At 46.5% G+C, this 15,232-nt stretch overlaps 1 protein-coding gene across 1 annotated transcript in view; it reads left to right on the plus strand.

Moving 5' to 3' along the window:
- Rxfp2 (relaxin family peptide receptor 2) overlaps positions 1-15,232 on the plus strand; it is a 63,528-nt gene that overhangs the window by 7,332 nt on the left and 40,964 nt on the right. The window contains exons 2-3 of the mRNA XM_021162802.2: positions 9,687-9,833; positions 12,023-12,100. Coding sequence (XP_021018461.1) covers positions 9,687-9,833; positions 12,023-12,100 — 225 coding nt within the window. The remainder of the gene's footprint in view (positions 1-9,686; positions 9,834-12,022; positions 12,101-15,232) is intronic.

Genomic DNA, 15,232 nt, shown 5'->3' on the forward strand with positions numbered 1-15,232 from the left:
TCCTTTCCCCCTTTCTCCATGTGCTCATGGTCAGCCTCTACTTCTCTACTCTCTCTCTCTCTCTCTCTCTTTGTCTCTCTCTGTGTCTCTCTCTGTCTCTGTCTCTGTCTCTGTCTGTCTCTCTCTCTCTCTCTCTCTCTCTGCCTTTCTCTGCCTCTACTACCCTCTTCACCTCTCCATAGCCTGAATAAACTCTATTCTATACTATCCTGTCGTGTAACTGGTCCCTTGTGGGTAAGGGATGCCTCAGCATGGGCCCGCTGAGACACCCCTTCCCCCACACTTTGCCACACCTCCATAGAACGTCTCCTTTTCTCTTTTTTATAAACACATCGGAAATCACTTTGGCACTTTTCCAGACTGTGTAGTATGCCGCTGAGGGATCCCCACACTATCTTTTGCACTTCTTCCCTTTCGCAGACATTTAGGTTGTTCCCAGTTTGGGACTGTGGTGAGTGGTGCTTTTGAGAATGTTCTGGCAGCAGGGATGGGGGTGGAGAGGGGGGGGTGTGGGGGTGTCTTCGGCCGCACTTTGCACACATTTCTGCAGACTCAGAGAGAGCCTGATGATGCATACACTTTGCAAAGCTCCAAGCTCAGCAGATGGCGAGCTGCTGTTTTCCAAAGCAGGTGTTCTCTTGAACATTCCCAGGAGTGTATTAGGGCTTGCTTTTAAAATCCTAAGGAGGGCTGGAGAGAAGGCTCCCGGGTTAAAGAGCTTGCTACTCTTCCAAAGGATCTTGGTTTAGTTACCAATACCTACATGGTGGTTCACAGGCACCTGTAACTCCAGTTCCAGGGACCAGGTGCCCTCCTTCCTCTCTAAGGCCCTCTTTCTCACTTCCATGCCTATTGTCTTTCATCTCTCCGAGCGTTTTAACCCAGGTCAGCCCTGGAACCGCAGGAACTATCTGCTGAAGCCTGGTGGGTCCCATTGGGTTCATAACTGGAAACAATCTACCCATAACCTGTCCCAGAATCTACCCGAAACCAGCAGTTTAGCTGGGAGAGGTTGGACCCCCAGGGGTTCCTCCCCAATCTATGATTGATTGTTGACAGGTTCAGTCTTGCGCATGCCCAGTGCAGGCAACCACAGCTGCTGGACAGTTGTGTTTACAAAGTCTGAGTCGTGCCCTGGAGAGTGTTTTAAGCCCTCCTCCCTGTCTTCCAGCCCTTACCTTCTAGTTCCTCAAGCTTCTTTCTTGTTTCCACTATTTAGTTACATCATTGGTTTTTCTCAAGGATAGCATACACATAAACATCTTGTAGGACGTGTTTTAGGTCTATCCCTAGGTACATAGCTGTTGATGATGTTTAAAAAAAAGAAGAAGAGCCGGGCGTGGTGGCGCACGCCTTTAGTCCCAGCACTCGGGAGGCAGAGGCAGGCGGATTTCTGAGTTCGAGGCCAGCCTGGTCTACAAAGTGAGTGCCAGGACAGCCAGGGCTACACAGAGAAACCCTGTCTCGAAAAACCAAAAAAAAAAAAAAAAAAAAAAGAAGAAGCATGCTTGGTCATCTTCCTTTCTAATTGTTTGCTGATTCGCTACATCTGGCTGTGGAGAACATCTTGCTTCTCTCATTATTGTTCCAGCACTTTCCGGTTTCCAGTCACCATCCATAGACGGCAACACTTGTAACCCCTCTTCTGGTATTCATTACACTGTTTCGGCCTCTTTGATTACCTCTGTTAGGTTAGTGGTCCGCTACAATATTGAACAGGCACTAGCAAGCATCATTGCCTTCGGAAACCTATCACGAAGCAAGCCACAATTTTACAGATTTAAAGCGAGTCGATTGTCTTTACTTTCTGTTCGTACAGTTATTTGGAAGCCAGGGTCCAGGAGTTCCACCCCTGGAGCCCCTCTTGTCAGGGAAGTTGTAGGCAAGTGACAAACGAGGGGACTATCTGCCTGAGTTAAAACGAGAGGCCTGACCTCCCCCTGAGAATTCCAGTCACATTTCCAGACTGTTTTCTCACACAACATTGCAAACACTGTGTTCCGAAGGCCTGCTGTCAGGGTGGAACTTCCCACCGGCCCCTCCTGATCATGACTGCTAGCTAGAGTCTCAGAAAGCAGATACAATCCTTTGGAAGAACTGACTTGTCTTCTCTGGGGAGAGTCTTTCTAATGTTTGGGTAATAGAATACTATTTTTCTAATGAATCAATATGAAATGTAAGGTGACAGAGATCTTAGAGCACCTTGTCAAAAGCTAGAATATTAATGATACCTGCAAGTTCCTGTAAATTTTTCCATTTGTTGTTCAAAGAAATGCAAAAACCTAGAAAGCTCTGACCTTCAGGACACTGCCCTACCTCACAATTATTATTCTTTTATTTTTTAAAAAAAGCAAACAAATTAAGGAGATGATTAGATGTTAGGAAATACAATGTGGCAAGGGGGTGCCCTGAGAAATTACACCGTGCAACAGACCTGGTGTGAAAGGGATTTACTGGGGGAGGAGTAAGGACCTGGGACAGAGCAGAGGCATGTAAACAGGCAGACAGACGGACAGATGGGAGGGGAGGGAAAATGGGCCATAGCCATGGGGCCAGAGAAAAGGGGGGTAGGGAATAGATAGGGGGGATGCTGAAGAGTGGGAGGGAGAGGGAGAGAGGGAAAGGGAGAAAAAAGGGAATTCGAGAGAGCGAGAGCGTGCTGCTGAGTCGGCCCTTTTATAAGCAGCACACACCTGCAGCACGCACCTGCAACACACACCGATGGCACCTGGTGGCAGGTCATGATGTCAGCCTCACTAGGTCCCTGGGGCAGGCCAGCAGAATCACCTGTAATAGCAGAGCAGAGGGGAAACTCCAGAAGAAGAAGTGGAAGTATAGAAGGGCGGAGAGGAGCCACAAAGCCAGGGAAGGAACATCCTGACTGATGAAGGTGGTGGGATTTGTCAGACCCTTCAGGGGACCAGTGAGGAAGCAGAGAGGATTAGGCAGCCATCTTTAAACCCAGCACTTGGGTGGCAGAAGCAGGAGGATCGCTGTGAGTTAATTCAAAGTCATCCTGGTAGACAGAATAAGTTCCAGGCTAGGCGAGCTACACAGTGAGACTTTATCTTAAAAAGGAGAACCGGAGATGGGCAACAGACAGACAACTCAGATGGAGTAACAGGCCAGCGCTGGATGAAGTGGGTTAGTGAGAGAAAGTCGGGAGGCAGTGAAGACAATGGCTTGCCATTCTTCTGAGAAGTGTCCTTTTAAAGGGGAGACACCGTGTCTCTGCCCCAGAGGCAACTGGCTATAATAGTGTTTGGTTTATTAACTTGAATATGAGGCCTGACTGTGTTCTGGTTTGTTTAGGTGTGTGTGCCTGTGTGTATGTGTGTGTGTGTGTGTGTGTGTGTGTGTGTGTGTGTGTGATGGGTGTATGAGTACCTGTGTGTGTGCTTGTGTGTGCATTCATGTGTGTGCATTCATGTATGTGTGTGTGTATGTTCATGGGTCTGTGTGTGCATGTGTGTATACCTGTGTATGTATGTGCAAGGGTGCATGTTTATATGTGTATGTGCCTGCATGTGTATGTGTCTGTGCACCTATGTATGTGTGTGTCTGCACGTGTGAGCATTTGTGCCTCTGTGTGTGTATGCACACACGCACACACATACATGTTGTGATGTGGTGATTAAACCTGGACCTCACTAGACAAGCATGCTATCTCTAAGCCATGTCCGGCCTCTGAGAACTGACTGAATGAGACCAATGTGGAAGGGATGCTGTGACAAGGAAAAGATAATGGGAATACAGGAAAGCAGGTCTGTACTTACTGTAGAGAGTGCCTGAGATGCTGGGGCAAAGGGTAGACTTGGGAGACATTCCTGTGAGCAGGTAGGGAGGCCCTCCCCCTTCAGGCATCACCCCTGACCCTGGTCCACAGCCATGCAGCCCCCACATGTCTTAGTGTAGGCCGTCTTATGTGAGGGGTACCTTGTACCTTGAGGGGTACGAGGAGCATCCTGATCAGGTGATGTCAGGACCCCTGTGTGCGGGGGAAGGGGAGCTGTAAATTGGTGAAATTTGGAAGAATCCTCACTTAGAAGAGCTGTGGATGAAGGTTCTCTGAGACAGGGGAATTCGTGACTCAGAATTTGAGAAGCAAGAGATGAGACAGAGGTCCAATCCTCTCTCCTCTCAGTGTTGCGCACGTCAGGGATCCATCTAGTCTGTCACTGTCACACTCTGTCCTGCCCCTCCGTCCTTCACCCACTCAATGGGCATTCTCTGAGTGTCTCGGTCTTGGGAAGCTTTCAGAAAGAAGGCAGACTCTCTAATCACACTGAACAAGATGGTTATTTTAAACACCAGAACACAGCCAGGAAGGCATGACGGCAGGCTTGTGATCTCATCGCTCCATGCTACGGCAGGAGAATTGTACGTTTTCGGTCAGCCTGGGCTCTAAACAACATGTTTAGAGATGCTCTGACTTGCCAGAAGTAGAGCAGCTTCCAGAAAGTGGACTGATCAAGTGCAAACTGCCCAGAGAGCTGTTTCATCCCACTCAGAACACCCAGGGGAGATGATGTTGCCTGTCTTGTTGACTGGCAACCGACATGGCCCAGTTAACATTTCCTGGATGTTGCAGTAGTTTTAACTCTTAAGTGCATGGCTGGGGCTCTGTCTGTGACCTTCTGCTCTATGGTTTCCTCCTTCAGTGACAGTGTCATCCTCACTGAGGTGAGCGGCACCATTCGGGCCACCTAGGAAATGGTCTCCTTAGCCAGTCACCTCTGTGGAATGCCCTTTCTGGAAGGCACTCGTGTGGAGGAACCATTAATCCCAAAGATGGGAGAAGACCACTGACCCAAATCATCATGGCCAAACTCATTAAAGCAAGCTTTTTTATTTTTTATTTTTTATTCATGTACATGGGCTGCCTCCCCCTAAGGCAGGTTTGAGAGGTCAGCACTGGATGTGAGGAAGACAAGGCTTTTGTAGCTTGGGGGGGTAGGGGGTTTCTAAATGGAGGATTTAGGGGTGCAAAATAGGTGGGGTTCCAGGAGCAGAACATAGACATAACAAAGACATAATTGCAAAGTAGGTATAACAAAGTAGACATAGCAACAGGTGTCATAACAAGGTGATCCTATAACCTCTGAAACAAAGGTAGGGTTGCAGGGTGGTTATAATCAACCCTTTGAAACAAAGGCATGACTGCCATGCCTGGAACAGGCAGAACAGAGCCATTTATAGTTTAAGGACACAGGTGGGGCATAGCCCAATCCTTGAGAAACAGGTTTAATCATAAACAGGAGTGAACCTGATTTGTCTTTACTAAAAGTTGGTTTTCAAGCCTAAGACGGGGATGGGGGGGGGCAGGCTGGTTCTTCAGAACACCCGACTCTCCTCAGTTCCAGTCAGCAGTACTGTTGTCAGAAAATCAAACAGGGACCTGACCATCTTTAGTGATTTTTTTACATGGCAAACCTAAAAGATCCTTCTCACACATCCAGGAGCCCAGGAGAAGTGTTGACTGGCAACTCAAAGCACCCTTGGGCAGCAGCCCAGATGGCTCCTCTGAAAGGCAGCTGCAGGGCTATGACATCATGCCAGCGCACAGCTGGAGTACTGACTGGAGGGGGTGGGGGGCTGGACAGTGGTTTCCTTGCAGGGGCCCAGATCTCCTCACTGCTGTAGTTTGGCCAAAGGGGTCCCATGGAAACCTCTGGAAGCCACCAGCTCTGCTTTGATGTTGGCCACCTCCACTTTTATAATCCCTGAGTTTCAGTAAGACTGCCTCTCTCTACTGCAGCCAGCGATGGCAGGAGCCCCAGACTGCAGAATATGCCTCCCACAGATGCCCAGTGGGCCTCCCTCAGTATATGCCAAACACAGCTGGGACTCTTAATTATTATCTAAATTTCATGATTATGAGGGAGAATGAGAAGTACAGTACACAGGACCCGGGATTTTATTTACTCAGAGTTGAAACGGGAGCCCACAGCGTTAGCAAGGTCAGATTCTGAAAGGGAGTTTTTCCTTTTTCAGCTCCTATGGGAGTTTTTTTTTTTTTTTTAAGTTAATTGAGCACCAAGTGATGGCAGACATGAAGAAGACAGAGGGCAAAGAGGAAAGAACTGAGTTCAGTCATTATTTTCCTCTCTTATCTCGTTTACGCTAGAAATGTCCCAGGAAGATGCCACCATGGAGTAGGAAATGGAGGCTCTCAACAGATACAGTCAGCAGTTGGAGATGCTTGTGGTCAGCCCCACTCCTCTGCTTCTCTTGTCCCTCCCCAATTTGACACCCTCGCCCGACCCCCACCTGACATACTTGGATCACACTCTAGATCCACCTCCTCTATCAGGAAAGTTCCCAAAGATGCACCTGCAAGAGCCTCGGGGAGCTCTCGATGACATCACTGTCCCTGGAGGAGAGTTCTCAATGACATCACTGTCCCTGGGGGAGATCAGCTGCCCTGCTTTTGTGCACTTGCTCCATCTCCAGGGTCATCTCGACTAAGGAGCTAAGCTCACATAATCCAACTGTTCTCTTCGATGACGTCCTTGGGAGCTCAGCGTGCACTTGTAAGTCAGACAGCCTTAGTGCCCATTTTCACACACCTGCCTGTTAACACCTGCATCCCTTGTGAGCAGGAAGACCACCAGGGAGGTTCCCAAAGATGTTTGTGGGATGCAATCTCTCTTAAAGGCATCATCTACTGGAAAGAAGGCCCAGATGGCTGTTTCCCCAAACCCAAATAAAAGCATCTTCATAATGATCATTGATAGGTTATTTCTCTACCAGTGAAATAGCCAGTTCAAGCCAGATTAGATTATATTAAAGGCAGCTTTATTGGGAAGCTTCTCTCAGGTAAGCTCACTGGTCCCAAGGATTGAGGCCAGGAAAGTCACCATGGGGAGGGGGGAGGAAAAAAGGAGAGAAAAGGTGTGTGCACGGGGGGGGGGGGGAGAAGAACAGGAGGAGGAAGAAGAGGAGGAGAGGTCAAAACATCTGGATCATATAGGGAGACTGGCAGCCCAGCCCCTGGGATGGAAAGTTCAGAGTTGGGGTGGGGTATGTCAGGTAGGGACTGAGGGATGCTGGGAGAACCTAGAGATCAGGTCTGCTTTGATATGTAAAATATGCGCCTCGGTCCCTTGTCCTGGGTCTGAGGGTCTAACCAGATGATCAGAACATCAGTAGGCTCCATTACCTTCGTCATTCCGTAACTGGGAAATACCCAGCACACAGTAGGTGATAGATACTGTGTGAAGGCAAGGTCTGCTAAAACCTATTAAAAAGCCATTGTTCCCTACACCCAAATAGCTTCCTGGTCATGATGATGACACCATCATCAGGAACACCTAGCCAACACCTCTCCCATCCCTTCAACAGGTCATAATTAACTGACCATTTCAGAGTTCCCTTGCTCTCTAAGTGTGTGGAGTTTTATGTGTTAGCTTGTAGTGTCTGGTGGGACACTGTGGCTCTGTCATAGTTGTTATGGTAGCATTCGACCTCTTTATGTGTGTGTCTGTGTGTACTGGGGTAAAAGGTTTCTATATGACTTTGTGAAATGCCCTCAAGTGTTAATTATCCCTACCTGTATGACCTCTCTCCTCTCCCCTGTCGTCCTACCCCATGCCCCACGTCAGCCTTCCCAATTATCCCCGCCCCCCACCCTTCACCCTTTATATCATTCATTCTGTATCTTCTCCCTTGAACTTGCCAGCAGCACAAACTGGACTCGGCAGGCTTAAATGAAAAGGATGACAGAAAGCTGGGAAGGGAGTGGGGAGCTGGAGGAGGTGGGGGAGGGGCTGGACTGGATGCAACCTTCCCAAAGAACTAGCACAAAACAAACACGTGAAGTTTCTACTTGACCTCAAGACTTCCACAATCGTATTAGTCAGTTTACAAATAGCATGCCTATCTTTTCTGGAAAGCACGCTCTTAAACTTGAATGCACACGTTTTATTAGATTTAAATGTCTGGGGTTGCTTTGTGAAACCCTGTTTCCTGATATGTGGCCTTGTAAAAGGTCACTGGACTTCTTCCTGTCTGCACCCCTCTGTCCAACTTGGGTTCCTCACTTGTTCATGTGTTACGCCCTCTTTCCGGGAAGATTATTTTTAATTTGTCTTCATAAATGGCTTCCACTCTTGGAAAGGCATATTTCAGAATGACTTGATTCCCAGGATAGTGGTTACTAGTAGCCTCTGACATGAGAAGGTAGAATCAAACTTTACCCGAGTCACCTAGGGGACACCCCCAGGCAAGATACTAAGCTTACCATCTGCTGAAACACACAGAAAGCGATAATCTCATCCATCTCCTCTCTCTGGCCGGAGAGGGGTAACTGAGATAACTACCCAGCAGAGTGCTGGTGCTCGGTACCTCCTTAACACGAGAGTTACTGCTACAGTTGTCACCCTTGTCTTAATGAAGGCTAGACGCTCTCTCAAGCTGCCACTTAAATGGTCCTTTTGCGTATGTATTAAGTCACCTTGAATCTTTCTTATGGAAAACTTAATAAATGCTTAAATCAATTTCCTTGTTCCCATTTAAACATTGGCAGTAGCCTTCTGTCTCAAGCACTAGATACCTCCCCGACTCTATCCAAGAGTCAAGCAACCCTTTTGGCTTTCTTTGCAATTACCTCCCTTAAATGAAAATTCAAAATGGGTCTTCACCTCGCCCACAGTATAGCTAGTGTTAGGTTTGATTGTGGTCACTTGGGATGTTATTCCATATCTGTGTTCCAAGAATGACCCCGGACGAATCAGCTCATGGAGTTCTTGCCGGCGAGGTCTAGCCACAATCACGTTTGGTTTCTTTTTTTTTTTTTTTTTTTTATGATGGTTAATCTTCATTGGCAATTTCACTGGATTTTATTTTTTTTTAAATATTTTTTATTACATATTTTCCTCAATTACATTTCCAATGCTATCCCAAAAGTCCCCCAAACCCTCCCCCACACTTCCCTACCCACCCATTCCCATTTTTTGGCCCTGGTGTTCCCCTGTACTGGGGCATATAAAGTTTGCAAGTCCAGTGGGTCTTTCTTTCCAGTGATGGCCGACTAGGTCATCTTTTGATACATATGCAGCTAGAGTCAAGAGCTCCGGGGTACTGGTTAGTTCATAATGTTGTTGCACCTACAGGGTTGCAGATCTCTTTAGCTCCTTGGATACTTTCTCTAGCTCCTCCATTGGGGGCCCTGTGATCCATCCAATAGCTGACTGTGAGCATCCACTTCTGTTTTTGCTAGGCCCCAGCCTAGTCTCACAAGAGACAGCTATATCAGGGTCCTTTCAGCAAACGCTTGCTAGTGTATGCAATGGTGTCATCGTTTGGAGGCTAATTATGGGATGGATCCCTGGATATGGCAGTCTCTAGATGGTCCATCCTTTTGTCTCAGCTCCAAACTTTGTCTCTGTGACTCCTTCCATGGGTGATTGTTTCCAATTCTAAGAAGGGGACATTTGGTTTCTTAACGTAGGATTTTTTTTTTTTTTTTTTTTTTTATTATATGTAAGTACACTGCAGCTGTCTTCAGACACTCCAGAAGAGGGCGCCAGATCTCGTTACGGATGGTTGTGAGCCACCATGTGGTTGCTGGGATTTGAACTCTGGACCTTCGGAAGAGCAGTCGGGTGCTCTTACCCACTGAGCCATCTCACCAGCCCCCCTTAACGTAGGATTTTTGAATCTGCCTTCTCTCATCTTTCACATAGGTTTTGCGCTGGCTGACAGCAGTATGGTGACTCCTCTGTGCCCCAAAGGGTATTTTCCCTGTGGGAATCTCACCAAGTGCTTGCCCCGAGCCTTTCACTGCGATGGTGTGGATGATTGCGGGAATGGTGCTGACGAGGACAACTGTGGTGAGTTCTCCCCCTACCACACTGCATGTGCTCCCCCAAACTGCGGGTCAGCCAGTAAGTGAGGGGAACTGGGAGGAGGGACTAATGACCACTGCCCATTGCATTCGGGCTAGTGACCCGACTTTTAAAAAGACCTAGAGCTTGCTAAGATCAGAAAGATGGTCCCATAAAAAAATCAAAATGACATTCTAAATTCTACTTTGGCTCTCATAATTCAATTTTAAGAGGCTTCCTTGTGGCCAATAACTTTGCTCAGCTGTGCGAATGTCCATAAACTGTCACTGGGCTCACCTGGAGGATTAAATGATTGTACAGACTGACCTTGAGTGTTGGTTAAGGGCCAGGACATCACCACAGCACCAGGATACAGTGGGTGCAAAACAAGTGAGGGAGAAATGAGGACCCTGACTTTGGAGCTCACAGGACAACACGAACTAAGAAAACAACTGCTGTACATGGCTAAGCCGAGTAAACCCAGAGAGAAAAGGACCAGGGTTTTCAAAGATGAACAGCGTCTGGGAAAACCATTTTAAGGACAGAATCAAGGAAAACTTTAATTAAAGTGAATTGACTTGAATGAGAACAAGATAGAAGTGGGGAGGGGGGAGGGAGGGAGGAAGAAGGGACAGAGGAAGGAAAGAAGGACAGAGGGACAAAGGCCAAGAAGGAAGGGAGATATTCTGGAGGCATAGAATTCCAGGCATAGGAAATAACAGGCTCCAAGGCTGCCTGGAATAAACTGGAAAAGCCACATGACTTAAGCCTAAGAAGTGTGAGAAGGTCACCCAGTTCATTACCCAGGACCCCCAGGCCAAGCTGAGGGCTGTGTGCTGAGACCATACATCTCGGCTGATCTAATCTGCCTATTTGCCCGTGAGGAGAACTGATGGCTGGCCAAGGTTGACAGCTGAAGTCCGTCACAGTCAATGCTGAGACCCGGCCCTTCCCAATCTGCACGGACAAAAACACTCAGTTCAATGTCCCTCTCCTCCTGGGCATGCCCATGGATAAAATCTCCAGCCACGTAGAGTCATGTGTGTTACGTTGTCACCTCTTGGCAGACGCAGGCACCTAAGAAAAGAATCTTCTTCGCTTTGTTACCACCAGAATGTAGGATAGTGGGGTACATGGGAGGCACTCAATCTGTGCTCAGTAGGGTACACAGTAAGCACTTAACCTGTGCTCAGATCAGACGTACTTCTCTGATTATCGGCGAACAAGCCAACAAGATTTCTTCTTTGCTATGAGGGAGTCAAAGGCCACATCTGTTTATCTACCCACCACCAGGACGGTCTGAACACAGACTGAACAAAGCACGTGGAATAGCTGATAATACAGTTAAAGGCACCACAGCAGCACAATTCAGGATATGAAAAGGGAATAAAGAGAAATTATAAATATCAGGGATCAAAGAAGCCTGCAAGTAACTGCATAAATTTACTCTTTGATTCAGTACCATCAATTACAATGCAAATCTTACCATTTTTACAGTATATATTCAATTAAGGATGCTCCAAAATGGGCCCATTTTTTGTAAATATATATCATTCATATGTAATTTTTATCATATAAAGAACATAGCAAATAAGAATTCCATAATAGCAAATGACAAATTGACATTGAGGAGGGATAAAGAGAGGCAACTATTATTTCTCTCAACGGTACCTCACACTCTTTACTAAAAGGTATTCTGGATTTTGCTTTATTTAAAAATAAATTCTGGCAAGGAGTGGCCGTGTTGAGAGCATGTGAGGCCCTGGGTTCAATCCCCAACATTGAAACGAAACAAGGAAGGTCCAATGTTATCAGAGCTCGGTAGACCTATCTCACAAATCCCTTCCACCTTCATACGGCAGAGAACCCGAATGAAATACAGAGCCAGTGGTCGTGGGAAATCCCCCAAATTCAGATCAAAGATCCAAAATGTCAGTATTAGAAATGAAGACTATTTATCGAGACATTTATAAACCACGTAAAATACTACTGGCACTGTCCGTGCTGGGGAGGGAGCGCACGTTTGAAATCCTTGCGGAAAAAACCGGGTAGTCATCCTGTTGCTTGAACAGATTTTGTTTCGTTTTGTTTGTCTTGTTCTTTTGGTTTTATTTCGTGAAACTTTTGTACTTTTGTTTTGTGGTGTGGTATCTGATTTCCAGACTAACTGACGCGTATCACTCACCATCCCACAGGTGACACTAGTGGATGGACAACCATATTTGGCACAGTCCATGGGAATGTCAATAAAGTGACATTGACACAGGAGTGCTGTAAGTGGTGGTGGTTCAAAGATGGTTTCCGCTTTGCAAAAACTTGACTGTGGCACGTGGATATCTCTGGGAACAGCAGCCCCCTCTTATCTAAGGTTTTGCTCTTGATCGATCACTGCAACAGTCTGCGGTCAACTGCATTCCCAAAACAGTAACGACGACGGCGGCAGTGCCTTGAGACAGACAGACCACGTTCACATAGCATGTGTCGTGGTATACTGCTATCATTTTTCTATGGAGTTATAAGTTGCTCTTAATCTTGCTGGCCTGACTTATGAACGTCCCAGAGGCCTGTAGGCAGAGGTCCATCAGTCAGTCAAGGACTTGGCATTATCTCTGGTTTCAAGCATCCACTGGGTATCTTGGAACGTGTCCCCTGTGGGTAAGTGGGGACTGCTGTAGTGGCTCAGCTGCCTTCAGAAGGTCGATGTCCTCTTTGTATTTCACTGGTAACCACTCTACTGTCTGCTGTGGGCCTGGGGGTGGGTGGAGGGAGGCAGGATAGATCCACGTCTATGCATGCTCACTCCTTGTGTTACTTTTTGGGTCACAAGAATGCACAGGTAATAATTGTGACAAATGTCAAGGTTCAATTTCCTTTGGTTTTTTTCCCCCAATAAACAGCTCACACTATGTTTCAGACACAGAAAGGACAGTGCTGATTAAGGTGTCTTCCCGACTCACAAATATCATATGTAAGCTAGAAAGTCATTCTCACTGAGCCGCAGTGATTCCAGGCTGCACAGGGAGGCATGGAAGACCACTGTAAGAAATGAGGGCTCTGCCAGGGACAGAAATACTCTCCCAAGCAATGCACTGAGGTGGCTGTGTAAAAGCCTTTACAGGAATGCGCTGAGATCCTACAAACCTGAGCTAGGAGGAGGGCAGGGCTGAACTTAGAAGGCTGCAAGCATGCTCTAATTAAGAGCATCTGGGGCAGCCGGGCGTGGTGGCGCATGCCTTTAATCCCAGCACTCGGGAGGCAGAGGCAGGCGGATTTCTGAGTTCGAGGCCAGCCTGGTCTACAAAGTGAGTTCCAGGACAGCCAGGGCTATACAGAGAAACCCTGTCTCGAAAAACCAAAAAAAAAAGAGCATCTGGGGCACACACTGTAGAGGTTGGCCTTTGTACTGTTATGGAGTTGGAGTGTGTGTGTGTACATATATAGTCTGGTACATGTCAGAATTCATACATTTCATTTACATATGTGATGTGCACACATTAAATGCTATACTAGCATTGGGCATGCTAGCATCTTTAATCCCAGCGCCCTGGGAAGTAGAAGAAGGCAATCTGTATGAGTTCCAACCCGGCCCACAGAGTGAGACACTGACTCAAAAATAGGCAGCATCAATGAAACCCTATACTAACAGCGCATAGTCAGTGCACTTCCCTAGGGTTACACAACTGTGCAGCCAAGCAACTCCAAATCAGAAACAATCCAGTCAAAACGACATCTGTGCTGAACTTGTACAGAGAGTCTCCCTGTCACTAATCCTTAATGTATACTATATACTGCTACAATCATATAACAAGGTAAAATATGTAAACAGTGGAAGAACTATGTCATCAGCATCTATTCTGTGATCAGTGTCTCGAAGCCTCTAGAGGTCTGCTAAAGGGTCCATGCAAACACTGCCTGACTTTTAAAGGGGGCTGGAGCATCTGTGAATCTAGGTATCCACAAGGCCCCTGAAAACAATCCCCATCCCATACCTGGGAAAGACTGCAGAATGCACTTTATTATACTAGTTTATAACTTATTTATATATTTATACATGGATGTATAATGTATAAAAAATAAATTATGCCAGATAATGTGGCATGCACTAGTAACACCAGTAATCTGGAGTCTGATGAAGGAGGATGCTGACTTCAAAGGCAGCCTGGGCTATGTGGAGATGGTTCAAGGTTAAGAGCACTGGCTGCTCTTGCTCCAGCACCCATATGGTGGCTCACAACCTCCTCTAAGTGGATCTGATGTCCCCTTCTGGCCTCTACAGTACTACATGCATGTGGTGCGCACACACACACACACACACACACACACAGAGAGAGAGAGAGAGAGAGAGAGAGAGAGAGAGAGAGAGAGAGAGAGAGAATAAAATAACAAAGCAAAACAAATATTTTATAGCTGAGGTAGAATTGGCTAGGCAGTTTAAGGTAAAGATCCCAAAGAAAAATGACCAGTTTCTTTCTTGACTGAAAGCCAGAATTGCCCTTTGGACTCAAGGCCCCTTCATCCTTGCCAGAGGCCCCAGACACCAAATGTGTTTGAGGAGTTCTGATCACTGACCTGGTTCCTAGATAATTCTGAGGTCTTTCGGGAGACGCAATGTTAAAGTAGCCATGAAGGCCTCTTAGGAGAAAACTCCTTCTGAACAAGAGGATAGAATCTCTAGCCTGGTGCAGGCCTGACCTTCCAATGAGCCAGGTGGATCTCCTGGCCAAGGGGCCACCCACGGGAAGAGGGCTCGCCTTAAACTGAGCAATAGATGCAATAATTCATTTTCATCCCAGGGGCCTGATCGGGCTTCTTTCTTATTACCTACTATTTAACAGATACCCCACTACGGCAGCTTCTTACTCCAGGAAGGAATGAGCAACGTCTCAGAGTTTGAAGGAAAAAAATGTTTAAGAGAAGTGGAAGAATTTGTAAGGAATAGTAAATGAGTCTTTTTCTACCAAGTACCATAAAAACTGTTTATGGCAGGGAATTCGAATCTCTTTATCTGCCCCACCACACACCCAATGAATCCTTGAGGCCCTGCTACATTCTTCAGTTTAAGTGGCTGCCCCCCTTAATTTCTTTTTGTCGAATTCTTTAAAAACTAGCCAATCATGAAAGACCATGAGGTCAGGACCCCACCCACAGGGAAAAGACACTGTCACCTGTGTGAGAATGAAGACCACTTTCACGTCCTTCCTGGTAGGCTCACTCTTATTAAAGGGACTTTTGGAATAGCATTGGAAATGTAAATGAGGAAAATACCTAATAAAAAATATATATATAAAAAGTAAAACTCTGCCTTATTGAGACTTCAAAAAAAAACTTTTCACTACTTGAAAAAATAAAACAGAAAACAAAAATATAATTTTTAAAAAATGACAAGATTAGTAAAAATGAAAAGT

This window comes from Mus caroli, unplaced genomic scaffold (genome assembly GCF_978045245.1).
Source record: "Mus caroli unplaced genomic scaffold, Mus_caroli_1 scaffold_4, whole genome shotgun sequence".
NCBI classification, from domain to species: Eukaryota; Metazoa; Chordata; class Mammalia; order Rodentia; family Muridae; genus Mus; species Mus caroli.